Source organism: Biomphalaria glabrata, chromosome 18, assembly GCF_947242115.1.
Source record: "Biomphalaria glabrata chromosome 18, xgBioGlab47.1, whole genome shotgun sequence".
NCBI lineage: Eukaryota > Metazoa > Mollusca > Gastropoda > Planorbidae > Biomphalaria > Biomphalaria glabrata.
Window position 1 is genome coordinate 13,396,541 of NC_074728.1, and position 27,547 is coordinate 13,424,087.

Here is a 27,547-nt window from a genome sequence, read left to right on the forward strand (position 1 = left end):
TCATTAATGTTAGCGCCGAACCTCATTGATCTGACCCTCTTCAACATCCTATTTTATTGTAACTATGCATAGCGTAACAAAACAATATATATCTATTTTTATTGACAAATGTATGACGAGTTTAAAGATGTTTCCAGTTTTTTCATAGGACTAACTACTTTTTTTTACGGTGCTGTAAAAATTCAAACATTAAAATTGTGGCGCAGCACATAACTTGTTCGGAAGATGAAAATTACCATACATGTGGGTGATTATTCCGAAAAAAAAAAGTTTGTAGGGGCCAGAGGGAAAGAAAAGAAGAGAATGAGACAATCTGGAGGAGTGTTTTTGCCTTTTGTCTTCCCTGATTATTTTGAGCCATTTGCAAAATATACATTTAAAAGAATTTGGCCTGCAATCATATCCCTACATGCATGAGGTCCTAATTACACTAATTACAGCCAGCAGTATTCTACATATAGACAGAGAGATGGACAAGCTAATCATTAGGCACTGTTTATAACTGTGGCACGTGACATAACATAAACTGCCAATAAAATAAAGATTTAAAAAACTGTTTAAGTGCTTATCAATTTGCATTTTAATTTGTAAAACAAATGTGCATGTTATTAATAAGTTGCTGATGCTCCTTGAAATATATATGTTAGTAATTTCTAAATATATATATATATATATATATATATATATATATATATATATATAACATTTCTATTACAAATAACACAATTTTATATATCACTGTTAAAAAAAATAATTCACTTTTTTTGCTGGCAGTTTTCAGATTTTTTTTTGTCTGAACTGTGAAAGCCTATTTTGACTAGAATACATATTTTTCTTCAAAATGAAACCATACTTTCAATCAATGTTATTTATCTCAACACTAGTCAATTTAATATTTCAAAGGATTATCTATCTTACACTTATAAATGTGTTTCAGTTCAAATAAAAATGAAGCGATTCACATTTCTATGGGGAGCGTTGTTGTTTATGGTGACCATGTTAATGTTGTATATGATGTTGGATACATTGAATACATATCCTAAGAATGGAAATGTTTATAGTGTGAGTATTATTTTTTTTTTAGCAACTACATTTTTTTTTCTCAATCTTATAATATTATGTTCTTTATTATTATATTGAATTAACAAATATATATTTTAAAAATAACAAGAGCAGTTTATATATTAATAACATATTATTATAATCAGCAATAAAGAATATTTGTACACACTACCTTGTTAGAGATCACAGCTCAATTGGAATCTATTCAAAACATACTTTTGTTCATGTTCCATGTAGATGCAGCTTATTGAAAATAGAATGGTCAAATTAGAGAGTGACATTGAAATGAATAAAAAAATAGTACAACGAATCAAAGATGAGGTGACTGATTTGATGAAGTCTGGTCCAGATGGTGTGGTGAAGTTGAAGGAAACACTGCAGGTGAGATTTGTAATCTTGACTACAGAATGCTTGATAGCTTTAGTTAATGCGTGCATATTTTGAATATTTATTTGCTTTTTGAGGTGGGTACTCTCAGAGACTTGTTTGTATTTTAATATCTTAAGGAGCCAAAGACTGAGTCACCAACACAGAAACCTGTGCCAGTTGTCAGGCAAGAAGAGACATATGCTGTGTCAGCTTTGTCTCAAGTTCAACCCTCTGTAGGTGAGGATGATGATTTATTTTCTTATATCATTGGTTGTGTCTTAAATAGGTCTCTTAAACTGGCTGTATAAATTATTTATGATAAAACATCCTTATAGGTTAGTTTAGGAAAAAGGAAAACTCTGCATCTAAACATAAGAAGGGTTTTCTAAGTGACCCATGAAGTTAAATCATGAGCTGGTGATCTGTAGGCAGCTTCCAGCGCACAGTACTGAACCTTTTGTTCTGCTGATTCCAAACTGTATCAGTTATTTTGCCATTCCTTTGGATCCAAGAGCTTCCTGGTCTGGTAAGAGGGGAGGAGGAATACTGTGTCGGGGACCATAGCTAATACCCAGCCTCTCATATCATGTATGAGATAAACCTTAGTCATTCTACAAGTGAAGTTGGCCAACTGAAATATATATTGATTGGTTATTATTTATCATGATGACTAAAATAAACTCTTTTTGTTCTGAAGATATAAATTCTCTCTCTTTTTTTTTTTACAAAGCTTATACCAACTCATTCTTTCTGTGTTTCTGGATGGACTCTTTTACATATTTTTTTCTCCCACATCCCATTCTTGGATCAAGCTGAAATTTTGCACAAAAATTATTCATAGACAATAACTGAATCAGTCGAAAGATTAATCTATTATTTAATCAATTAGAGGAAATTAATTAATTTTTCTTAAATTTGAAAAATGGAGAAATAAACCTTACAGTTATGAGATATATGGCAGTAATTGTTCTGTGTTTTCCCACGTATAAGCTTTGTGTTTTTATTTTAAATTATTTTTTATATTTTGCTTGTTTTTTTTGTTTCCCCATTTCACCACATCTCATTTTTTCAACATGTTGATCTGCAGTAATTCTTCTCTTTATCCAAACACTTTAATGAAAATGATTTTGGCATATTATTGTAAAACATAAACCATTTATGGATAGATTTGGAAACTTAAAGCTGTTTAACATTTTTAATTTCTTACTTGAATGTAAGTGGAAAACCTTCAAAAAAATATTTGTTTCATAGTTTAAGTTTTAAAAAATGTTAGTTAACAAAGCGATACTTCAATATTTTAGAAAACTGCCAGTGGATAAGATCAGCTACTTCCAATGCAGATATCAATGTAAGTATTCATAGAAGATATTAGTTTCAAGGTAAATTAGAATGAATACATTAAAGATGTCCTACCCCAGGGAACTTTCTACCATCAAACTTGAATTAGTATTTTTACACCCATCTTTGGTCATGCATCTTTTTTTTTTGGATGGAACAAATTTAGTAAGCTGAGATATAATTGGCTTACTCATACATGTAGTTTACATTTTATTTCAATATCTGTCCAAAGGGAGAGCACTGTATTCTAGAGAGGCTGCTTTTGAAAATATAAATAAATGAATATTCTACAAATTTTAAAAAATATGAATGTATTTTAGCCAATATTTTACCTTGATTCAACTGTATATTGTTTTTTTTCTTGGTATTTTAAATTTTCACACTTAGAGAAATGAGGTTCTTAACTCCAGTTTAACTATTTAATTGATTGTAAGTGAAGAGGTGTTTTGAAGATATACTCTTCTACAATTATATATACACAACATTTTTTATTTTTTTAAACATAGTAGCAAAGATTTAAATCAGATCTTTAAAATCATAATTACTACACTCATTCAGCATTCTTATAGAATTATTTCATTGATTATTGCTCCAGATTCATAAAGTCTATTCAGAGTTACCCTTTGATAACCCTGATGGTGGCCCTTGGAAACAAGGCTGGGAGGTAACCTATCCGCCTGGCCAGTGGAACAAAGATAATAAACTGAAGATTATTCTAGTTCCACATACACATTGTGACCCTGGTAAGAGATGCTATCATTCATTAACATGTGACTTGTTGGTTGATTGTTTTACATTCGCTTTTTTTATAAATGAATCTTGGTTAATATCTTTCAAATTTTGAATTGTTGCATAATTAAAATACTAAATTACTTTAATTGCACTACAAATTTTTCTAAATAAAATTATATACAATAATTTTTTTGGATAGATAAGATATTTTTTGTGTGCTCAAAGCTCTGTTTAATAAGGTCTTAAGAAATATTATTGCTTGAGGATATTTATAAATATCCATACAATGTTTACACCATTACGTTCTGTCCACTTCATTCAGTCATTGCTACTTTATTTCTGCACTCAGTCACTCCTACTTTGTTTCATCACTCAGTCATCCCCACTTTATTTCTTCACTCAGTCACTCCCACTTTATTTCTTCACTCATTCCCACTTTATTTATTCACTCAGTCATTCCCACTTTATTTATTCACTCAGTCATCCCGACTTTATTTCTTTACTCAGTCATTCCCACTTTATTTATTCACTCAGTCATTCCTACTCTATTTCTTCACTCAGTCATTCCCACTTTGTCTCTTTACTCAGTCATTCCCACTTTGTCTCTTTACTCAGTCATTCCCACTTTGTCTCTTTACTCAGTCACTCCCACTTTATTACTTCACTCAGTCATTCCCACTTTGTCTCTTTACTCAGTCATTCCCACTTTATTTATTCACTCAGTCACTCCCACTTTATTTCTTCACTTAGTCATTCCCACTTTATTTCTTCACTTAGTCATTCCCACTTTATTTCTTCACTTAGTCACTCCCACTTTATTTCTTCACTCAGTCATTCCTACTTTATTTCTTCACTCAGTCACTCCCACTTTATTTCTTCACTCAGTCATTCCCACTTTATTTCTTCACTCAGTCATTCCCACTTTGTCTCTTTACTCAGTCATTCCCACTTTGTCTCTTTACTCAGTCATTCCCACTTTTTGGATTATATACTTACGATATGTCACTTTTCTTTATTCCTATACATATAATATAATTTAAGAAAATATATATTCACTACCAATCATCACTATTTTTTTAGACTAAGCTCTATTCATTGTATGTAATTATATGACTCAAGTTTTCATTCACATTTTTTGGCATATATGATGATATTGTTTTGCAAAACTGTAGTGGAATATAGTTTCTTACAATATTTAACATATTTATTGAAAGAAAAAATCTAATATAAAATGTCTAATATTAGATACTTTTATGATATGTAAATATTTAAATATTTATTGTTTGAAAAAACAATATAAATGCAACACTCAAAAAAACATAAATAATTAACCATTAATAATGGTTTAAATTATAAAAACCCATTGTCTTTGAGTCGGAATAATAAAGTAGTTCACCTGACTAATCAGAAATAGTTGCCACGTATATTTTGTTATATCTAAGACAAAGCTGCTTTCTGCTTGAGTCCATTTCAGTTCTCTTTTCACTGTTTGTGCCTGGTGATAGATTTTCTTTGTTGTCAAATGGCCTTGATACAATTTCTCCAGCAGTCTCTTTCAAAAGATATTTGCTAACAGCCATTATGATGTCAATAGTAGTGATGAAAAAAACAACACTTGATGATATTTGTGTTTCTTTAACTCTGTGTGGCTGTTTTTTTAAATATGTACACTCTTATGTACAACTGTTTGAGGAAATAATTCAAATATTTCAACTCATGTTTATTTTATCACTTGAATCATATTCGACTTGCAAGACTGCTTTGTAAAAATACTTTGCTTAGTCAATGTAATGTCTGACTTTTCTAAGTGATTTAAACATTTAAATTTGTTCTTCCCAGGCTGGATCAAAACATTTGATGACTATTACCGCTCCCAGGTGAAGAGCATTTTAGACAGTTTTGTCATCAAGCTAGAGCAGAATCCCAACTACAAATTTATGTTTACAGAAATTTCTTATTTTTCTTTGTGGTGGTCTGAAACTGACAAAGGTATTCAAGATAGAGTGAAAAGGTGACTTTTTGAATTTTATACCTACTTTGTTTATTAACATTTAAAAAGGTGGCTACATATTTTTTTCCCCTTACTTGTAGTTATCAATAGTTGTGTTATTTTTTCTCATGTTAAACAAAGAAATATCTGGTTGAATGTAACTTTTTTTATACAAAAAAAAAACAAAAAAAAACTTCTCTTAACTCTTTCTCTCCTAATCAATGATAGCATTGTTGTTTTGACCCCATTACTTTAGACAAATTGATGATATTATATTTGATGCTTAAAAAGTCATTTGTTTCTTTCCTACCAAAACTTTTTAAATTGCTTCTCATTTAATCCTAAATAGTTTCCATTGGAAACACAGATTTTTAACATTTTTAATTTATTTTACCAAGAATGTTTTGAAGATTGGGGTTAAATAAGGCTCTATTTTTTATAAATAATAAATATTTATAGCTTTATATGCTAAGAGCGCTATGGTCCAATCTCAATTGTGGACCAGTGGGGGGAGGAGGGTATGTGGGAAAGGGTTTTCAGTGTTGCCTGTAAGCACTCAGTAAACACAACTCTGCTCCAGTCGGGTGTCGAACTTTAAGCTCCTTCATAAGTAGCCTATCCAAGCCAAGTTCAAGCTTCTCACATGGGATAGTGAGCCCTGTCAATTAATTTTTTTATATATATATATATGATACATATGAAACAAGGAAATCCTTTGCCGAACTGGGAGTCGAACACTTAGTGAGGTTGTGACTGAGCGTCGCATGAGGTTTGCGGGACATGTTCTACGTCAAAATGAATTACGCACACCAAGAGTTGCGATAACATGGAAGCCAAAACGAGGAAAGCGCAAACAGGGACGTCCTCGTATTACCTGGCGACACACCTTCATGGAGGACCTCAGAACAGTGGACACCAGATGGGAAGAGGCTTCAGACATTGCCAGTGACAGATCATTATGGAGACAGCTTGCCGCCCAATGCGCCGAACGGCGCGGGAGGACCTAAGTCTAAGTCTAAGTCTAATATGATACATATTAAATTTTTTGAAAATATGAAAAACTATCATAAAAAATACTTTTAGTTCAATTTGATTCATAAAATATTGCCTAGATCTTGTTCTAATGAGACTTGTCCACAATTGCTAAGTTTCTGTTTTTAAACTCCATTATTCAAAATAAAATTTCTTTTTAGTTTTATAAACATCAAATTATAATACATAAAAAGGGCATGCATTCTCATTTAATTCTTTACTATATAAAACATTTTCTGACAACAAACAAAAAAGTTGTCAAAGTCTAATTATAACAGCTTAGTGAAATACAAATGAGCAAAATGGATAATTCCATCAAAAGGGGAAAATAATTACAGAAAGAGAGTAATTTTTATCTAAATTAAAACACAGTTTTGGGGACTGGTGATAGTGAAATATAGTGACATTTTTTAGACTTTGTTTAACGTTTTGATCAAGACATAACTAACTATTGAAATGCTTTTTTGTTCAGAGTTTTCTTCATAATTAGCTCTTATTTTTATGGTATCATTTCAGATTAATAGCCAATGGTCAGTTTGAAATTTCCACAGGTGGTTGGGTGATGACTGATGAAGCTAATGCTCATTATTATGCAATGTTGGATCAACTTATAGAAGGCAACCAGTGGCTCAATAATACACTAGGTGAGTAAAGTTCAAGAAACATTGCTCAACAATTTAGACTAAGTGTCTCCCTTCATTTTCAGGAGCAGTTTCATTGAAACTGTCTCTTTTAACTCTTAAAGATTCTAATCTACATTTAGTCTCTATTGTAAACCATCATTACAGTTTGAGAATTTTCACTTTATATGTTGAACACAAATATTGTTATTATTTACTGAACTATTCTTGTTTTATTTTTTTCTCTTTAAAGGTTATGTTCCTCAATCTGGATGGGCTGTCGATCCGTTTGGCTATTCATCTACTATGGCCTATTTGTTGAAGAGGTCTCATTTTAAGAGCATGTTGATTCAAAGAGTTCATTACTCAATAAAAAAACATTTGGCTCGAGAGCGCAACTTAGAATATATGTGGAGACAGCAATGGGGTGAATGTTATTTCAAACACTATAATAATAAATGTGAACTCATTTCATTTAAACCAAAACATATTTAATACATTTATAGACAGTGCTAAATTAATATACCATTTAAATTATGTGTGAAGATAGCAGGCTTAATATTAAAATAAAACTTAGAATATACCTGCAATATAGCAAATAGCAGACTTTATTTTAAAAGCTATTTATATAGCGTTTACATTTCTTTTTGTAAATTTAAACTTGTTTTTATTATTTAAAATTAAAGTACAAAATTAAGATACATAGAGTTAAAAAAAAATCTCTATAAAGTTGTTTTTTTTTTTTTTTTTTTTACTATTTTTGAAACAAGATTCGAAGGGAAACACAGACATCTTTACACATATGATGCCATTTTATTCTTACGACATTCCACATACATGTGGCCCTGAACCTGCTGTGTGCTGCCAGTTTGATTTCAGAAGGTTGCCAGGAAGTCCTTTTAGATGTCCCTGGAATATCAATCCTGTTGCTATCACAAATGAGAATGTTGCACAAAGGTTGGTGTTAGTTGAATATGGCTATTGGCTAACATTTATTACCCAAAAAAATATTTTTACTATCCTATTATTTTAGAAATTTAAATCTATTACATAATATGATTTATGTATTACATTATAGTATATATACTTACGAATTTGTTTCATTTAGCTTATTTTATTTTGTTTGTATAACACATAATCATGTCAGTTAAAATCTGAACATGCTATTTTGCAAGGGCTGCTATAATATTAGATCAGTGGAAAAAGAAAGCCACACTTTACAAGACTAATGTGCTGCTGGTCCCTTTGGGAGATGATTTCAGATACATGCAGATGGAGGAGTTTGACCTCCAGTTTGGGAATTATGAAAAAATCTTCAAGTATATCAACGAGCACCCAGACCTAGGGGCCCAGGTAAACTTTTGTACCTTGATAGAAATAGGTAGATTATAGTAAACTAGTCGACCCATGGTGTAGCATACACCGCTATTTTGCAGGGTCGGCATTAGGCCACTGCAACCTATGCGACCGCAGTGGGCCCTGCACTTTCATAGGACCCGAGCTAATTCTAGATGTAAATTATTAGTATAACCATTTTATAACGTATAACAAATTTCCTGCAGCCTCCTGGAAATTTCCTGAAATTGCAAAGTATACGGAAAAGTCATTGAAATCTATGAAAATGATTAAAATCTTTTGAAAGCTCACACAAATCTCCTGAACTATATAGACAAAAATTGTCATTTTGGGGTGTCATTCAATATGGAAAAAAAATTGTGGAATCTGGTGCAAAAAGCTTCTCCCGCCTGAAAAAACTAATGAAGAATTACTTGAGGTCAACAATTCTCGTAGATAGATTGAAATATTTGGTAATTCTTGCTATTGAGCGTGATCTATGTAGGAAATATAATTTTTATGATATACTGTATGACTTTGCTACAGGGCGCAAAGCTTGTAAAGTAATTCTGTACGTAGTAAAGAATGAATAAAATGCAAATACGAATTTATTTTCTAATACAAACTCTTGTTGATAGGTACATTTAGGAAATGTTATACACTCTCTTCCTGTATTGTTGATAGGTACATTTAGGAAATATTATACACTCTCTTCCTGTATTGTTGATAGGTACATTTAGGAAATGTTATACACTCTCCTATATTGCTGCTAGTTAATTTTGATGAATGTTATTCACTCTCCTCTTGTATTGTTGCTGGATACTTTTGTTGAATGTTATCCTGCAGCATTACAGGAGTCAGTATTATGAATTTTATGTGATGTTCTCCTGCATTATTACATTTACTGTCTTCCTGTATCCTGACAGGGTCAGTTTGGCACACTGAGTGATTACTTTAACACTTTGTATAAAGATTCTGCCACAATACCTGGACAAAAACCTCCCAACTTGTTGAGTTTAAGTGGAGACTTTTTCTCCTATGCAGACAGAGATGACCACTATTGGTCAGGGTACTTCACATCTCGTCCACTGCAGAAGAACTTAGATCGAGTATTAGAACACAATCTTAGGTGACAATTTTTGAAATATAATCAGCTTACTAATGTTCTAATCTGTTATTATAAACTGTAAATATTAATGCCATTTGTTATCTTTAATGTTGGCAGCTGTACTTATGTATTTTAGATATTTTTAAACACTAGATAAATCAGAAAGGACATTTGATTGGTAGCACATGGCTTCTGAATCTATTAGCTTAATATGAATACTTTTTTTTGTTACTGCATTAAATAACAACTAAATTTGCTTATTTAGATTAACAAACAGAAGACTTTCTTATCCAAGAGAAAATGTGTTACACAACACACAACCAAAAAATATGAATCATTGCTTTGTTTAATGATAATTTTAATTTTTTGTGCCATTTTATTTTTCTTCTGTTTTATTTATTTTAATCATCTACTGTAATGCTGAGATCTACAATACTTAAGCATATCTTTGCTCAATATCCTTCTTTCTATTTCAGGTCGGCTGAAATAATCTTCAGTTTGACTCAGGTTCAAGCCAGGAAGCATGCAGCTGCCAACTTCCCCAGCAGAGATTTCATGCAAAAGTTGGTAGATGCTAGAAGAGCACTTGGTCTCTTTCAGCACCATGATGCTATTACAGGAACAGCCAAAGACTTTGTTATGGTTGATTATGGTCAGAGGTAGTTTCATTTTAGTCACAGTCTCACATTTTTCTAGCAGGCAATAAACTAAAACGGAACAGAAAAAGGCAGCCATTTGTGAACATTCCAAATTTTGTGTTTTATTAGAATGCTTTCTAAACTTTATCCTTAATCATTAACATATAGAACTAGAGGAACACAAGGATATTGTATGATATAATAATCCTCTTTTTGGAAGAAAAATCTGTAAAAGACATTAACAATATTGTAGTTGTTTAATCAAAAAAAATATTATAGGTTGGTATAGATATTTTTATTGTCAGTAACTGAAGGTTTTAACTCTTCCTCTCTGTAATTATTTTCCACTTTCTGACGGAATTATAAATTTAATCCGATTGTAGTGCACTAACATGTTCTAATTAAATGGTATAACTTTTTTATTTACAATGATAGAATAATGTTTTTGATATTGAATTAAAGGAAAATGAATGTTCTTTTTAGATATTACAAAAATCAAGTGTATAAATTGAAGTGGTATTTTTTTTTTGCTTTATCAAAAGTAAAATGAAAATCTGAAAACTCACCAAAGGACAACAAAAAATTTAATCCAAGTCATATAAGAAGATCATTTATATTCCAAATTGAATTAAATGCTATTGTTTTATAATCCTTATTCATATTTTCATGAAATAGAACTGTCACTAAAACAATGAAAAACTCATGGAGTACAAAACTGGAGCACATTATCCAAGGTCACCACCATAGAAAATTTATGAGAAAAAAACTTGCAACATTAAGTTCCAGTAAGAAAATAATTACACTGCACATGATTTATTTCAAATGAAAGTGATTCATTGCTATTGACATAATATTTGCCTGAACAAAAAACAACTTTCATGTTTTAACTGTGGTATTTAAAATAATCCATAATGATGTGGGGGACGTAACGATGAGTCAAGTCCCATCAGTGTAGTCATGGTCAGAAAGTTATAAATTTCATAATTAGAAACTTGTTTCCATTTTGTAAAAATGGATGTCCTGCATACTGCAGTGTTTAATTTTATTATGTAGACTGCATAACTGTTTATTGCATCAACAAGATTATCAACAATTGCGGAATCTAGTAGAGTAAAGCTCAGTTGACTCAGAATTGAATAAGCTCATGTTGACACCTGAATCTACCACATTGGCTGAAGTAGATCTAGACTTACTGGGAGGAATAAATTTAAAATTGCTTTCTGTTGTAGTACCCATCTCTGCATTTTTAAAATTTGTTGAAACAGGCCTAGATTTAGATGTATTCTTTGTGCTAATACGTCTAGTTTTTAGGAGGGGGCATGGCAGGTTCATCAGCTTATGAACTATCAGATTCAGATCTAGAATGTAGATCTAGATCTAACAATAACATTGACACTAGAACTATCACTATGAACTGATAAAACAAAATCACCGTCATCTGAATCAATAAGGTCTTTTACTTGTTGTTCCGAATATAGTTTAGATCTACAAGTTTTAGTAGATCGACCTCCAGATGGGCCGGGCTCCATTTCCATTTTAACACAAACTAAAAAAAGATGACTTTCAAAACGCTCTGTAATATTAAAGCCACGTTGAAGGAAGTAAACAGTGAACTCTTCTGCAAGCGGAAATCACATAGATTTAGAATATAAGCATTTAAAATTATTAACTAAGAATAGGAATGAAACAAAGATGTTTAACTGCACCGACGACAATGTCGTCGCTTAATCGGCTTTTACGAAAACCACAGACGCTATTATCGTCACTTGGGAGAGAAAGAGTTAATCCTGGCAATGTTAATGAGAATCAAGAAGGGGTTAAGCTCTTAGCTGGTCTCCTAGTACTATAAGTCCATAGCTTCTAAAACATCATTTAATATTGTTTTCTGGGCACATTTTAAATGAGAAATGCCATTTTAGTCGATAAGTTCTATAACAGTGAAATGAATTGTTGTAGAATAATGTTTTATTATTATATTGTCAGATTACTGCGGGCCCTTCACAACGTCAAGACAATTATATCTGCTTGTAGCACATTTCTTTTGATGAAGACAAAAACGGACTTTACTTTTACTGAAGGAAATCTCTTATTTAAAATGGTCAGTCAATTTCTTTTATTGAGAAGCTTGTGGCACTATATTTTTACAAAGCTTATATCATTTCACTCTATTTGTCTGATAGAAAGTTTGTACACATTATTTATCCCACACTCAATCTCAGATCAAGTTGAAATATGCACAATTATTTCTTGTATCTGAAAAAACAATAATCAATAAAAAAAACAATTGACCAATTAGTTGATGAACTATAGGTAATTAATTCTTTTGTTTTGTATTGAAAAAGGAAAATAAATTGTTATTGACAGATGTGGTGGTATAAGCTGAATTATCTTCCTTTATATTTTGTGTAGAGAATCAGGTTGCCGCTTAAAAATTTTGAAACTTTTTTTCTGGCACAGTCATTAGTGTATTGGCTTAAAGGGCTTGAGCCCTTAAGTTTCAATTCAAGTTGTTCAACCTAATTTTTTTTTTTATATTAAATGCATTTAAAGTAACATTCACTCAGATACCTCCCTCCCCTCCTCTCCTCTCCTAACTGGTTATTAAGACAAATGGTAGGATCATAGCGCATTGAGAAAGCTAGAAGCATAAAATTGCGCTAACCAAAAACAATTGATACAAATATTTTTAAGCGCACAGATTTATTACTGTTAGTGTAGATCTATTACAAAATTAATTACATGACAGATCCACACTAATTGATACAATTACACTGTATATAAGCTTTATTTTTTTTTTAAGTATTTTTTATTATGCTTTAGAAACACATTTTGCAAGGCAAATACTTAGTGCCTTATTCCTGATTGAATTCCTGATTCAAATTATATACCTAAAAGTGGTTGTTTCCTTTAGAGTTAATTTTAACTCTACATTAGAAGTTAAAAGTTATAGTTGTTTAACAATTCTTTAACTTTCAATTTTTTTTTCCTAAAAAAAAAAGAAGAAAAAAACCTTTAATATTTATTAAAAACATTAATGTAAATAGGAAAAAACCTTTTTTTTACAACTGGTCTTATCACTAGAATAATTTTTGGATTGGAAATGTAAATTTTAGCCCTAAACTTGATTGATTATACAATCTAGATCATTTGAAACAACTAAGGAAAATATTCAATCATGAATATTTCATAAACCACTTAAATTTATGTTTGAAGATTTAACTGGTGTTTTGATTATTAGGATCAAGAGAGATCAAGCCATGATAGTCTGCCCACTAGGCCTATCCTTGAACTTAGCTCTGAGCCAAAGTAAGTCTAAAAAATAGTTTATCAGAATTGTCATCTTACTGGCATGTACAACTAATCATCTAGTCAAATGTATTCATTTTAGTCTGTTGTTTATATAGATAAGAAGAGATAAGGACTTGTCTATTGATATTATTATAATAGTTTTTCTTATTAACTATCCAAAACATTTTCTCATGATATCTTTGTCTTTCACTTTGATTTTGTTAATTAAAAGATGTATTATTTGTGGATTCATCTCTCTTACTTCAGATCAGTGCTATTGTACAATTCTCTGGGACAAACAAGAACTGAGGTAGTTCAGTTGTGGACATCATGGCCATTTGTGGAAGTCAGGGACCAAAACGATCAAACCATACATTCACAAATTGATCCATTCTGGACTGAGCCTGGAGTGTTTTCATCTAACATCTATAAGGTAGTAGACTTTTTTTTTTATAGCTCACCAAATCCTTTAGAATTCTTGAGTGGTCATTGAAAGCAATATGCTTCATAATGGTTTTGTGTGTTGAAATATGTAGGCATATTGAGTTACAAAATTTTGAAAAAAAAAAACATTTTTTAAAAATACATTAGAGCATATGTCTATGTGTATTGTATGTTTCATTGGAGAAATTCAGATCTTAAGTTTTCTTCCAACGAGCTAAGACAAGTGTCTTTATTTTGTGCTAATTTGTCATTAGAGCTGACTCATCAGATTGTTCTTAGTGGATGTTCCTAGACTAGAATTAAAAGTGATCAGCAAGACAATTTTGTTTTCTTTCTTGTTTTTTTTTTTTAAACGATTTTTCTCAACTTGGGTTCTTTACAAACTAGGTAATAAGTCATTAAAATGTAAATACTATCCTATTTTATCTTATAAGACACAGACATCCAACGTATATTCCTAGGTCAATCTAGTCATGCATGTTAACCAATGCCTTGAATTCTGCCAAGTCATATGTTTTCCTGGCTGGCTCAGGCAACCCATTCCTTGCTCTAAGGAAGGAGGAGCATTTGTACACATTTTTCCTAGTGTATGAAATGAGGAATGTGCCTTTATCTTTGTGTCTTTCTGAGTATTTTATTAGATATTGTTTTTGTATTTGAAGATAATGGTTCAGTGTTTTATGTATAATTGCTACTTTACTTTTAAGTATTCTAGCCTAAGAAGGGAAAGAAGGCTGTTAACTTGAAAGGTACTTGTGAAGCAACTATGAATCATCTCATAGAAAGGAGATTAACGCCTGGGCATTAGCTATTGTCAGAATGATATTGCCCACAGAGCAGTTCCTCCTCCTCCTCTATCCATAGGAATAGCAAGTACCAATACAGTTTGGGGTCAGTGACATCCCAAGCTCTCACAGTGTGTAGCACTGTGTGCTTCAAACTCTCTAAATTGCTAGCTCCAGATTTTTCCTCAAGGTTGACTCCCAAAGCCTTTCCCATGATTAGGTATAGCTGGTTATTTATTTTGTGTACAGCAGCTCTACTAAATATTTGAAAATCTATTCAAAGAGGCTGTTAAAAAAAGTTATGAAAGGTTCAAAGACTCATTTCTCTCTGAGACAAGATTTTATTACTGATGTCCTTTGAATGTGAGCCAAGAAAATTTAACAAAATGTGTGTGTGTTTTGTTGAATTGTATTGAACTATTGCTCCTAGGGGGATAACGAGCCCAGCGTGATAACTGGTTCAGGCAACCAACATTCAATCTGTTCAGGTTTTTTTTCTTCCAGATTGTGTTTATATTTTGTATATTTTGTAGGATGAGATTTAAAACAACAACTTAATGCTTCATGATTCATTAGTTTAATCTTGTGAGATTTGATCTAGCTGGAATGAAATTTTAGTTAACATTTTCAGTTAGATTTTTGTCTCTTGATTTAGATTTGATTGGTTTTGTTCAGGTGTCATTTGTAGCAGTTGTCCCTGGACTTAGTGTCAGGAGATTTACTATCAAGAAAGTAGAGAATGGACAAGATAGAAAGAATCATTTAGTTTCTGTCAAGTTTCTCAATCCTGACAAAAATTATGATTTGAAAAGGTCAGTGGCATTATACTTGGCAATAGGTCAATGGAACAGGTTTTATCAACAATTAATCATGAATCATGAACAATTAATCATGAATTCATTTGGCTACAGACTCTTGGACAATCTTATCCTATATAAAAAGAAAAAGGTATAGACTTATAATTAATAATAATAATAATAATTTTATTTATAAAGCGCTGTTAGCAAACAAAATGTAGGCTCAAGGCACTGTAATAACATTACAAACACAAACAATTAGCAATGCAATAGTTAATCCTTGCATGTTACTTTCTATAAAGCTCTATATAAAATTTTCAATGTAAATATTAAATATGTATCTAAAAGAAAGTCTATTTTAAAAGAAATGTATACAATTGTTTATAAATATTTGTGTTTTCCTCGTCAACTGTTTTGATATTGTTTAGTATTGTCATAGTGTTTCATTTTGGAAATATATGGTCAACATTTATTCAACATTTTGAAGGACTTATTTTTTTTTTAATATATTTTTGAACATTAAAATTTAAAAAATAAAATGTTACAAATTTTGAAGAAAAAAATATTATTTTCCAGAGAGCCTTTCACAATGGAAGTTGCCAACAGTGAAGCAGATTTCAAATTAGAAACTAAATTTCTTGAGTGCACTTTCTCAGGCAGTACTGGTCTTTTGAAGGTTAATGTATTTCTGTTCTGCTTTGAAAGTTATAATAAATTATGTTTATTTCATTGTTTTTTTTGGTGACTTGGTGGTTGCAGCTCCTTGTGTTTAGAAAATCTTTTTGAGGTCTAAGAGAGTACATATTGTTCTAAAGTGGCAAACACAATGTTTTGCTCTCTCTCTCTTTAGTCTGTGAAAACTTTATCCAATGGAGAATTATACAAGTCTGAGATGGAGTTTATCCAGTATGGTACCAAAATGGCCAATGAAAAGTCTGGAGCTTATCTATTTTTACCTGATGGAGAGGCTAAGGTATGAATGAACTAGAGTTTAACAATCAAGCAAATAGAATGCAAAATTTTGTATAATAAAAACATTTAGTAAGATCATATTTTTAGTTATTAAATATAAACATAAAATTGACAAACCAGAAAGCAATTTAAATGAGGATAAAAATAATTACACTGTTTAAAAACAAATAGCAGCGTTACTGCCATACAGACATTATTAAGTTATTAAATCATAAAACTTGTTTTCTTAAAGCTGATCCTATTGTATTGTCCAGCCTTTGCTCTTGTCCAAGCCAAGTCTGATCAAAATTGTACAAGGTCCCATCACTTCAGAAGTCCATGTTCTGACTCCATATGTACACCATATAGTCAAACTTTTTAACTCTCCAGGTAAACATTTGTGATCCAGAGGTTGTCAAACAATTGTTTTGTATCAATGTGTCACAAATATATTAAAATTTTAAAAAATATTTTAAAATACTTTAAAAAGAAAAAAAAAAGCTTATATTAAGTGTAGTTGTATCAATTAGTTTGTTTCAGTCATCTAATTAAATTCATAATAGATCTAGACTAACAATAATAAATCTGTGAGATTAGAAATATTTATACTAATTGTTTTTGTTTAATGCAATTACATATAGCTTTCTCAATGCGCTGTAATCCTATCACTTGTCTGGATCAGTTGGGAAGAGTCAAGTTAGAAAGAATGGGGTATAAGGGTGAATGTTACTGCAATCGCTTTTTAAATGTTTTTTAAATTTAAAAAAAAAAGGTTTTAAGACTTGAATTCGAACTTGAGGGCTCAAGCCAATGCACTAACCACTATGCTAGGGAAGTGCTTATGAAAATTGAAAGTGATATTGTTAGTTTCAAACTTTAAAGTGGCAACCTATTTCTCTCTACAAAGTATAAAGGGGACTAATTAATTTTATATTACCACATCAGTCAAGTACAATTTCTTTTTCGATATCCAACAAAATAATTAATTACCAATAACAATAATTGTGAAAATTTTCAGCTTGATCTGAGATTGGGGGTGGGAGAAAAAATGTGTACAAACTTTTTACCAGACAGAGAGTTGATATAAACTTTCTAAATTAGTTAATTACATCATCATTTCACAAGGAGAATGAGATGGGTTTATCTCAATGCTATTAGAGTAACTGCATTAACCACCTTTGAACACATTCTGGTGATATTCTTTTTTTTGTCCCTGGCATCATGTATAGCTTTCATGATATTTGAATAATCCATAAATTTGAGAGGTGGTTTTAAGGTTTTAGTTTTGTGGACTGCTTTATGTTGAAATGTAAGAGGCCTCAGAGCTGGACATAGATGATTTTCATTGGAACAACTTGTGAGACCAGCTTACTACAATAGGCATGGAAATACAATATTTATCAGCAATTATAAAGAAGAAAAGCTCAACCAGTGGGCCTAAGGATGCACAGGCCAAGCTTTTTATTGAAAAATATATTGCCCATTAAACAAGACAATTGATCAATTTCCATTGAGAATAATTATTTTCTAAAAGTAATGATACTATATAAAAAAACAACACACTTTTACCCCTTTGATGACACTCTTATAATATAAAACTGTTGTGCTTTTGATCATTTATTTTTCAAATGTCTTGAATATCCTTCAGACCTTTTTACCTCCACAATAATCTATAGCCAAAATTATGTAGGCTTTTATAGTGCAGAGGATTTGTGGGGAACATCATACAGTTTTTCCTAAAAAAAAAAATCTACAGCTGCGAAATCTGGTTATAAGAAGTATTTATTTTATTGGATATGAAGCAATTCTAAGTCTACACAGCTCTTATTGATATCTTACTTGAGGTGGAGAAAGTGAAGGCAGTTGTGCTGGCCACATGACTTTAGACAGATCTACAGCACCTGCCTCCTAGATTATTAGTTCTTAGAGGAACTTTAATTTTTTTTAAACATTACAACTAGTTACAAGTAATTGGTAAATGCCCAAGCCCTAAAAAATAGTGACATTGTTTTTTGTCTTTTTTATTTTGTCAATTTGACAAGTTTACAAATGTGCAAAATGTTTCTTTGTTTATGTGGTGAGATGAAAGGTAGAATGTTTCTATGAAAGTTTTGCCTTTTAATCTTTGTAGTGTCTTCTAATTACTCAACGAAAATTTTTAAAGTTTCATTTTAAGTAATTCAACTGTATCACAATAATTATCAGGTCTTGATGGTGCTTCTGTGGATTTAATTAACACTGTCGACATCAGAAACACTCAGAATAAAGAAGTGGGCATGAGGATACACACCAACATTGAAAACCCAGAACATATATTTTATTCCGATCTCAATGGCTTTCAGGTAAGACTAGAGATTGATAGATGTTGAATGTTGATCTATCTCTATGCCTGTCGGAAAATATCAAATTAGTACCTATTTCTTAGTTTTAAATTATAATTTGTTTGATATAAAATCAGTTGAGAAATCAAGCAGCATTTTTCCACCACCATTTAAGATGTTACTGGATTTAGTCCCATGGTCTCATTTTATTTATCATTCTCAAAACAAAATACTATTACCACCCACACTTACCCATAGTTTTCATACTAAATAGACAAATACATTTTCCTGGCTAAGTTAGAGGATCCATAGAAAAAGCTAAGTTGGTATGCAGTTATGCAGTCTCTGTGAACTGTTTCTTTCTTCATCATGTCTTCTGCAGTCTCTGTGAACTGTTTCTTACAGCATCATGTCTTCTGCAGTCTCTGTTAAGAGTGAACTGTTTCTTTCTTCATCATGTCTTCTGCAGTCTCTGTGAACTGTTTCTTACAGCATCATGTCTTCTGCAGTCTCTGTTAAGAGTGAACTGTTTCTTTCTTCATCATGTCTTCTGCAGTCTCTGTTAAGAGTGAACTGTTTCTTACAGCATCATGTCTTCTGCAGTCTCTGTTAAGAGTGAACTGTTTCTTTCTTCATCATGTCTTCTGCAGTCTCTGTTAAGAGTGAACTGTTTCTTACAGCATCATGTCTTCTGCAGTCTCTGTTAAGAGTGAACTGTTTCTTTCTTCATCATGTCTTCTGCAGTCTCTGTGAACTGTTTCTTACAGCATCATGTCTTCTGCAGTCTCTGTTAAGAGTGAACTGTTTCTTTCTTCATCATGTCTTCTGCAGTCTCTGTGATTTGTTTCTTACAGCATCATGTCTTCTGCAGTCTCTGTTAAGAGTGAACTGTTTCTTTCTTCATCATGTCTTCTGCAGTCTCTGTTAAGAGTGAACTGTTTCTTTCTTCATCATGTCTTCTGCAGTCTCTGTTAAGAGTGAACTGTTTCTTACAGCATCATGTCTTCTGCAGTCTCTGTTAAGAGTGAACTGTTTCTTACATCATGTCTTCTGCAGTCTTTGTTAAGAGTGAACTGTTTCTTACATCATCATGTCTTCTGTTACTCAGATGCTGTTAAATTAAAAATCAATTACATGATCATTTTATTTAAAAAATTGTCAAATTTAAAATTGTCTATTTATTGATAAGCTCAATAGTGCATTTAAAAAAAATGTTGGTTTCTATAGAAACATGCCTTGGTAATATAAATTTCATGTGTCATTAATATTAACATGTCTCTCATTCATTCATATCAACATGTCTTGTGACTACAAAAACAGACTAAGAAATCTGTTTAAAAACTTGTTTCTAGATGCAAAGGAGGAAGTATTATGAAAAGTTAACTCTCCAAGGTAACGTCTACCCGATGCCTACAATGGCTTATGTACAAGATGAGTTTAGGAGATTTAGTGTGTTATCATCTCAGGCTTCTGGCGTTGCCAACTTGATTCCTAGTAAGTAGATGGAATCTAGACAGCAACTGACTCATTGAATTAATTGTTTTGTATCTTTATTAATCCTATTGTTGTCTACTTCCTGTTTGTTCCTTATAAATAAAACATAAATTATTGTAAACTACTTTTTTTGAAGTAGTAAATTGTTCACTGAAGTCACATTGTTGACTGCAGATGCCATAGATGTGATGCTTGATCGTAGATTGAACCAAGATGACAACAGAGGACTAGGTCAGGGAGTTTTAGACAATCACCCCACACCTAGCAGATTTAGATTGGTCTTTGAGAAAAGGTCGGCCAAAGCTGAAGTAAGTTACGACTTTTCTTTGGTTAGGTTTTTAATATAAGCTTCTCTGAGTATCTTGTAATGTGGCTAAAATGTAGCAGATTGCTGAAGACTTTTTGTTCTATTGCATTGTTGCAAAAATGTATTTGACATACTAAACAATTGTTAGAATGTTTTCCATGAACTAAACCCTAACCACATGTATGCTTTTTTTTTTAAAGTCAAACAAACTTAAGGAAGATTGCAGTATTTCATTTGGCTACTCAGACCTCCCTGTAACCTCCCTACACCACAGACAAAACCATTGTCTCCCAGTGACTGATTTCAATTCTCTTTTCCTCGTCCACCCTGTTTTCTGCAGTAGCTTTCCTTTTGATCTCAAATGTATATCCCGCAGCCTCTGTATAAGAAATCCTGCTGTCTCTCTTTCTTATAAACTTTGTTTTCATAGTCTGGATACTTTATATTTTGTTTTTGTTTGATTACAGCCAGTCTACCCAGAAACATCATTCCCTTCAATGCTTAGCCAGCAGTCCTCCCTGTCACTGATTCATCCTATCTTTGCCATGCCTAGAAGTCTACAGGGGAAAGATGTGGAAATGGCTAGGGAGATGCTCTTGCTGAGTGAATCCTTGCCCTGTGAGCTCCACATGCTCAACCTGAGGGTATTGCAACACAGTGATGACCAGAAAGAGGTAAACCAAATGAGTTGATGAAAGACAGGCTAGTAGGAGTAGAAGTCAATTTTCATTGTGCACTTATTTATTTATTTTAAGTTATTTTTAAGTATCAGGTAATCTCATTTATTTTTTTTTCTTATTTGATATTAAAAGTCACTGAGTTTTGTGAAAATATTCTAGGGACTATATTGAGTTATGTATAGATGTTTCTTGAAAGTGAATGTAATAATTTTTTTCATGGGTTTTCAGGTAAGTCAAGCAGGCTGTTCTTTGTGTTCCACAGGCATAATCTTTTTTTTTTGGTTACTCATAACCTTGATCAATTTGTTTGTTTTTATTTTGCTAGAACATTTGTAAGAATATTCTTCCTTATTTCTGATTTTACTGTGGATTTAGATTTTTACTCTTATAAAAAAAAAACACTGTCTTTTGTTGCACAGTTTTGCTGTTACATCAAGATAAACTAAAGAATGAGAGCAGATAAAACTTTTTGTTGTTCTTTCATTGGTTTCAGTAGAATGTTTGAAATGTTCATTTCTCTATTTTCTTGAACATGTTAGTTTGAGATGGAAAAATCTTTTAAGATTAGCAGTGCAACAGTCAGAGAGAAAACAGTGCACTAGACATTGTGTATCTAAGAACACCATTGGTCAGAATTAAATATTTAAGTAACAATGTATGTACTTTAAAATTTGGTTTTGGCAGTAATTCAACTCTTGCTAGTAGTTAAACTTTTGTAATAAATAATTTTTTAAAATTTTCAACAAACAAAAACCAGATAAGTTTTTATTCTTTTTCAGTTGCAGTATGTTCCTAAAGATACCAGCCTGTTGTTGCTTCGCAATCTTCCAAGTGACTGTAGTTTTCCAGCACCACATTTGTCTTGCTTATCTATGAATGGAAAGGTATATTTGTTTAAATAGCCACCAAAGCGGAAGTATTCATTAAACAATAGAAATTAACCATGTATAGATCAAGAACTTCCTGTTTCAGTATACTTATGGTAATGTCCTTTCTACATGACACACTAATGGCTGCTCAAAGAGTCACTGAGTTTGAATGGTTTGGAGAGATATCTCAAGTAGTTGTTAGAATGGGCTGGGTCTTCTCATTGAGCACTTCTTGGGACTCTTGTAACACATTCCTGCCCACATACATTACAAGTAAAGGTGGCACCTGCTAGGGTCTTAAATAACTGTCCACATACATTACAAGTAAAGGTGGCACCTGCTAGGGTCTTAAATAACTGCCAACATACATTACAAGTAAAGGTGGCACCTGCAAGGGGGTTAAATAAGCCAGCATCCTTCCATTCAGCTCATTTTTCTTTCAGAACTGCGGTCACTTGACCTCTGTTCATAACTGGCCTTGTCTCTACTTCACTTAGGGTGGTCAAAGGCTGTGTCTTCTCAATAGCAAGCATCTATATCCCACAGATTCCATTTAATTGTATTTACATATGTGATAGGGGCTACCAATAGGAATGATTAACCTCTCCCCCTTTCTTATTTTAGGTTTATGACTATTAATCACTAAAATCAAATAAACTTATAAGCTTATAATTTGGCAATTATGTATTTTTAAAAAGTGAAGCTTTTGCTAGTGGTTTCTGAAATATTTTGGAAAATCTATTTTGTGTGTAAAAATAATTCTTTTATTGAACTAAAGTTTCTTGACAATAAAATGTTATGTCCAGAAACTGAAACCTTTTTTTTTTCTAAACCAGATAACTTTATCTACGTTATTCTCTAATGCGGAAGTCAAAGAAAGTGTTCAAACATCCTTGACCATGAATGATCAAGTGTCCATCCTAAGTCCCCAAACAAGTCTTCAAGTACCTCCCATGGAGATAGTAGCAGTGCAAGTACATATAAACTAATGTTTAGATAGTGTTAGTTGTAGGTTTGAAATACTTTCAATGTTTCTTCTGTGCACAATGAACATTCAGAGAGATACATATCAAAAGAAAAAAGAAAAGGACGGGGTTGGGGAAAGGGAATCAGGTTGAACAAAATTCTAAACTTGAATATAAATGTAGGTTAGTGATGACAGACTGTATTACTTTATTCTATCCACTTAGGCAGCTATCATTTTCATGACCAGTTCTGACTGACTGCTTATTCAATAATAAATCTCTATGTAGTAGTCTCCCATAAATTTAGAATTGATTTTATTGTATGCAATAGCTGGTGATATTTTAATACTAGAGAACACACAAAAAATTACATTTAAAAATTAGACAAAAATATTTTAATGTCCCCAATAAAATGTTGACCTAAAAATTGATTAAAATTGTGTTTGGGTTGAAAGTTATAAGATAACTTCAGTAAAGTTTCTTCAATAATATGTATTCAATAATGGTATTTTATTTCATTTAAGGATAAAGAGTATTATTAGAAATAGGTTTACATTTTCAAATCAGAAATATTTGTGTATTCTTGTTGACTGATTGAGAAACAAAGAACTACTATGGTTGTAGAGCATTCTGCTGGTGTGTGTGTGTATGTGTGTGCTGTTACATATTTCTGTGCTTTCAATAAATTGATAATTATCTGGATGTGTTACACTGGTGCAGTCCTTGGAAGAATTGAAGGGATTGAACTAGTTGAAATGAGAACTGTCTCTTTTTAGTAGCTTTGGATTGACACATTTATTGAATTCTTGATTTTACGTTTTAACATTTTTTTAAAGACAACATTCAATTTGTTTTTGTTTTACTGGTGGTTTGCTTCACTTTTCCAACTTAAAAGGCAATTTTAAAATATTATCACAAAACATTGTACAAATGGCAATTCTTCATACCTTGAACTATTTTACTACCTGTTAGTATTCCTCATCATCCTCTGATAGTTAATTATGTGTTTAATTCACAGTGTTCTATTCTCCATATTTATTTGATGGACCCAGCTGGTGTTTACGTTTTAGTATGCAATACTATTTGTAAATGGGTTCAAAGGTTTTCATTATATATTGACATATCACATTTACAAATGCATTTCTTTCTTCTCTTTAAAGAGAGAGACAAAGTCTAACAGGCAATTGACTCAACAAACATTTGTAACATTTCCTTATTTTCTAATCAGATAAATTATTCATAAATATTTACACAAAATAGCAGAAATATAAGCAGTGTCAGGGTGGGCTTCTAACATATATGACAGCCTCCACAATGATCTATGGAACATTCCTGCCACGTTTCATAATGTTGATTTCTATAAGGAACATACACACACCTTCTATTTGTACTCTATATAACAGATAGTAGCATGTCATTATACTGAACTTTGTGGGATTACATTAAAACCATTTACTAATATATAAGAATTGAGCTAGAGCACTGACAGCTGGATGGAGTGTGTTGTGTGGTATGCACTTTAAACTACCATCTGATAGTCCCAAGCTCAAATCCTGCCCGCTGTCATCCCCTGCTGACCTGCAGGAGGTTAGGGTCAGGACATAATCATCTTTTCTGAAGAAACATCCAAAATTTGTTAAACAATGACTTCACTATGTAGAGGAGTAAATACAATGTGAGAATATAGCAGGTTGTTTTCTTATGGATTCTTCTGACTTTCTAAATGTACCATGTGTGTAGTGCATTCATCATTCCATTCATTATGACCAGAGTTTTATCACCATATTGTATTACAAATACAAGCATAATAGACCATTCACATTAGTTTTTTGTTTTCTTTCACTTATCTAGTGTGTGTGTGTTTTTTTTATTGACTTTAGTATTCTAAGTTTGGAGGAAGGTTGGATCATTCTGGGTGTTTTTTTGTTCATTAGAGTCAGTTGATACTAGACACATTATTTTATTGATGTTTGCTTCTTGTGTATTTGATCATTTGGATTTCAGTATACTTATCATTGGTGTCTGTTTCATTTAGTCAATTTTTAAAATCTTATATTTTTGCTAGGCATTTTATTTTGGCTATAGTATACTGTAAATGCCTTTTTAATTGAAAAAAAACAACTTACAAGATACTGTTTTTTACATTGAAATAAAACTCTGGTATGATGATGTTTTTATTTATACATTGCTGGTACCTTCCAATAGCATTAACTCACTACAACCAATGGGATCAAGAAAAAAAAGGGGGGAAAAACAAATGACACCACCTATGCACTTAAATTTTTGTCATTAACTTTAAAATTCTTTTGTGCAATTTATATTTAGTTGTTTTTTTTTTAAATTAAATACTATTTCTACATTTTGTTTTTATTATTATATTTCCTTCTAGTATAAACTGTATAAACATTGTGTTTTTTTTTTAATATTTCATTCTAGTATAAACTGTATATAATTCATTGCCCCATCATCCATTTTACATGTTATTAAGCATTTTAAAAACTATTCTGAAATCTAACCTGCAGCCATTCTTTATTCTTGTTGACATTTAGAAAAGCCCCTGCTCAGTTCAGTCCTTATGATCAAAAAAGTTTTTTTTTTTTTTTCATTAATTTTGTATAGTCCAAATGACTGCTCATAATATTCTCAAGATTTTTCAGACAAAATAGTTTGGTTCTTAACATGGTATTAGATTTGTCAGTGCAGATAAATATTTTGTATTGAGACATTAATCTTTAATAATGTCAGACTGAACATGGTTAACAAGTTGAAGACAACTCAGTTCAACAGCTCAATAAAGAGATCCTCATTCTAAAGTCTCATATAGTTAAAATCTTCTAAAGCTTTTTTAAGGGATATATATCTAATAAGTCTAAATACTACTTGCTAAATAGGCATACACATTAATTAAATTTCTAATTGGTAAGTTAAGCTAGTGTCTAGTGTAGTTTTCAACACCTAGATGGTTTGTTAATTTATGATCACATCCTACTATAACATTGTCAATCTGTGCCTGAGACACACATGCTCATACAAATCAATATCCTATCACACAAACTCCATGTCCACAAGTTACATATTAAAGCTTGTCCTCAATAACACCTACTTGACCACTATCATATGACCACCAAGTTCTAGGCCACTTGAAACTATTACCATGTGATCACTCTGAACTCTTCTGTCTGTGACATCTCTGCCCTAACTAAATAACCAGCACGTCACTTGTTCCTCAAATCTATACTATGTGACCATTGCCAAGTACCTCATGATTAGGCTGCCCTCTTTAAGAATTAGTAGCTACTGTTAACACCCTGACACATCTGTGCCTGATATTGAACATAATTCATGTGATTTATTTATGAAACATTTATGTTACTATGTAATGAATATCAGAGATTTCAATGTATAAGCTATTTCATATGTTATGTATAATAAATGGACTTGAAATCATGATTGTTTTCAGATGTGTTCTATTTGTTACCTTCTATAGTTTGGTTTAGTTTCATTTAACCTACATATTCATGGCTTTGAAAGAAACACTTTACTTCTTAAAATCTGTTACTTTTATGGAAAGAGGTAGACTTGGCATGTCCAGCCTTGGAAAGAGGTAGACTTGGCATGTCCAGCCTTGGAAAGAGGTAGACTTGGCATGTCCAGCCTTGGAAAGAGGTAGACTTGGCATGTCCAGACTTGGAAAGAGGTAGACTTGGCATGTCCAGACTTGGAAAGAGGTAGACTTGGCATGTCCAGCCTGAATTTATCACATTGTCTGTGATTCAAGTGGTGTAATGATATTATAATTAATATGCTATGCTTTTATTACCCAGCATTTTTCCATTCACTTTAATGAAATATCACAGAAAATTTTTATTTTACAAAGTAATTAACTTATAACTAATAAGGGAACTATTGAATCTTCAAGTCAGTATAATTAAACTAAGGACTTCGGAGGCTCAGCTTGGCTACAGAATTGAAGTCATGATGAAAACCAGACTTTTATGAGTGATGGACTATTCCTCTCCCATGTTGGAGAGAAATAAAAGTGTTTCATTGTTGGTTGTACTGTTCTCAACTAAAACCTTTGACCCTAGACATGGATACTTCTTTCTATTCGACCTGACAGACTTTTATGCAATCTTTGGATTTAATTATAATTTAGGTACAAAAGATTAGCTGGTGGGGAGAAAAAATTTGCACCTGCATTAAATTCTGTGAAACTGCTTCTAATGACAGGTGAAGGCATGTAGATTCTCAAAAACCAATAGATTCAAGCAGATAAATTGTATCAGCCTAGTAAGATGATTCATCTAAGAGATCTGAACTGACCGATTTGTAACTTATCTTGCACTAAGGCTTTATGAATTAACCCTGACCTTAACCTTTTTTTGTAGCACCTCAGACATTGGAACTCTCAACTAAGGTATT

The 27,547-nt window shown here is 31.8% G+C and overlaps 1 protein-coding gene across 4 annotated transcripts in view; it reads left to right on the plus strand.

Moving 5' to 3' along the window:
* Positions 1 to 26,572, plus strand: part of LOC106069804 (alpha-mannosidase 2x-like) — a 28,350-nt gene extending 1,778 nt beyond the window's left edge. For all 4 annotated transcript variants that reach the window (XM_056016827.1, XM_056016829.1, XM_056016828.1 and 1 more), the window contains exons 2-26: positions 938 to 1,062; positions 1,300 to 1,443; positions 1,569 to 1,668; positions 2,733 to 2,779; positions 3,365 to 3,512; positions 5,341 to 5,512; positions 7,040 to 7,167; positions 7,397 to 7,570; positions 7,914 to 8,100; positions 8,319 to 8,496; positions 9,405 to 9,607; positions 10,063 to 10,245; positions 12,208 to 12,322; positions 13,463 to 13,530; positions 13,780 to 13,945; positions 15,417 to 15,553; positions 16,115 to 16,214; positions 16,389 to 16,511; positions 16,765 to 16,879; positions 18,695 to 18,831; positions 20,163 to 20,304; positions 20,479 to 20,612; positions 21,079 to 21,285; positions 22,071 to 22,175; positions 22,997 to 26,572. In XM_056016827.1, the coding sequence (XP_055872802.1) occupies positions 938 to 1,062; positions 1,300 to 1,443; positions 1,569 to 1,668; positions 2,733 to 2,779; positions 3,365 to 3,512; positions 5,341 to 5,512; positions 7,040 to 7,167; positions 7,397 to 7,570; positions 7,914 to 8,100; positions 8,319 to 8,496; positions 9,405 to 9,607; positions 10,063 to 10,245; positions 12,208 to 12,322; positions 13,463 to 13,530; positions 13,780 to 13,945; positions 15,417 to 15,553; positions 16,115 to 16,214; positions 16,389 to 16,511; positions 16,765 to 16,879; positions 18,695 to 18,831; positions 20,163 to 20,304; positions 20,479 to 20,612; positions 21,079 to 21,285; positions 22,071 to 22,175; positions 22,997 to 23,149 (3,491 nt within the window). In that variant the 3' untranslated portion in view covers positions 23,150 to 26,572. The remainder of the gene's footprint in view (positions 1 to 937; positions 1,063 to 1,299; positions 1,444 to 1,568; positions 1,669 to 2,732; positions 2,780 to 3,364; positions 3,513 to 5,340; positions 5,513 to 7,039; positions 7,168 to 7,396; positions 7,571 to 7,913; positions 8,101 to 8,318; positions 8,497 to 9,404; positions 9,608 to 10,062; positions 10,246 to 12,207; positions 12,323 to 13,462; positions 13,531 to 13,779; positions 13,946 to 15,416; positions 15,554 to 16,114; positions 16,215 to 16,388; positions 16,512 to 16,764; positions 16,880 to 18,694; positions 18,832 to 20,162; positions 20,305 to 20,478; positions 20,613 to 21,078; positions 21,286 to 22,070; positions 22,176 to 22,996) is intronic.
* Positions 26,573 to 27,547: the final 975 nt, after the last annotated feature.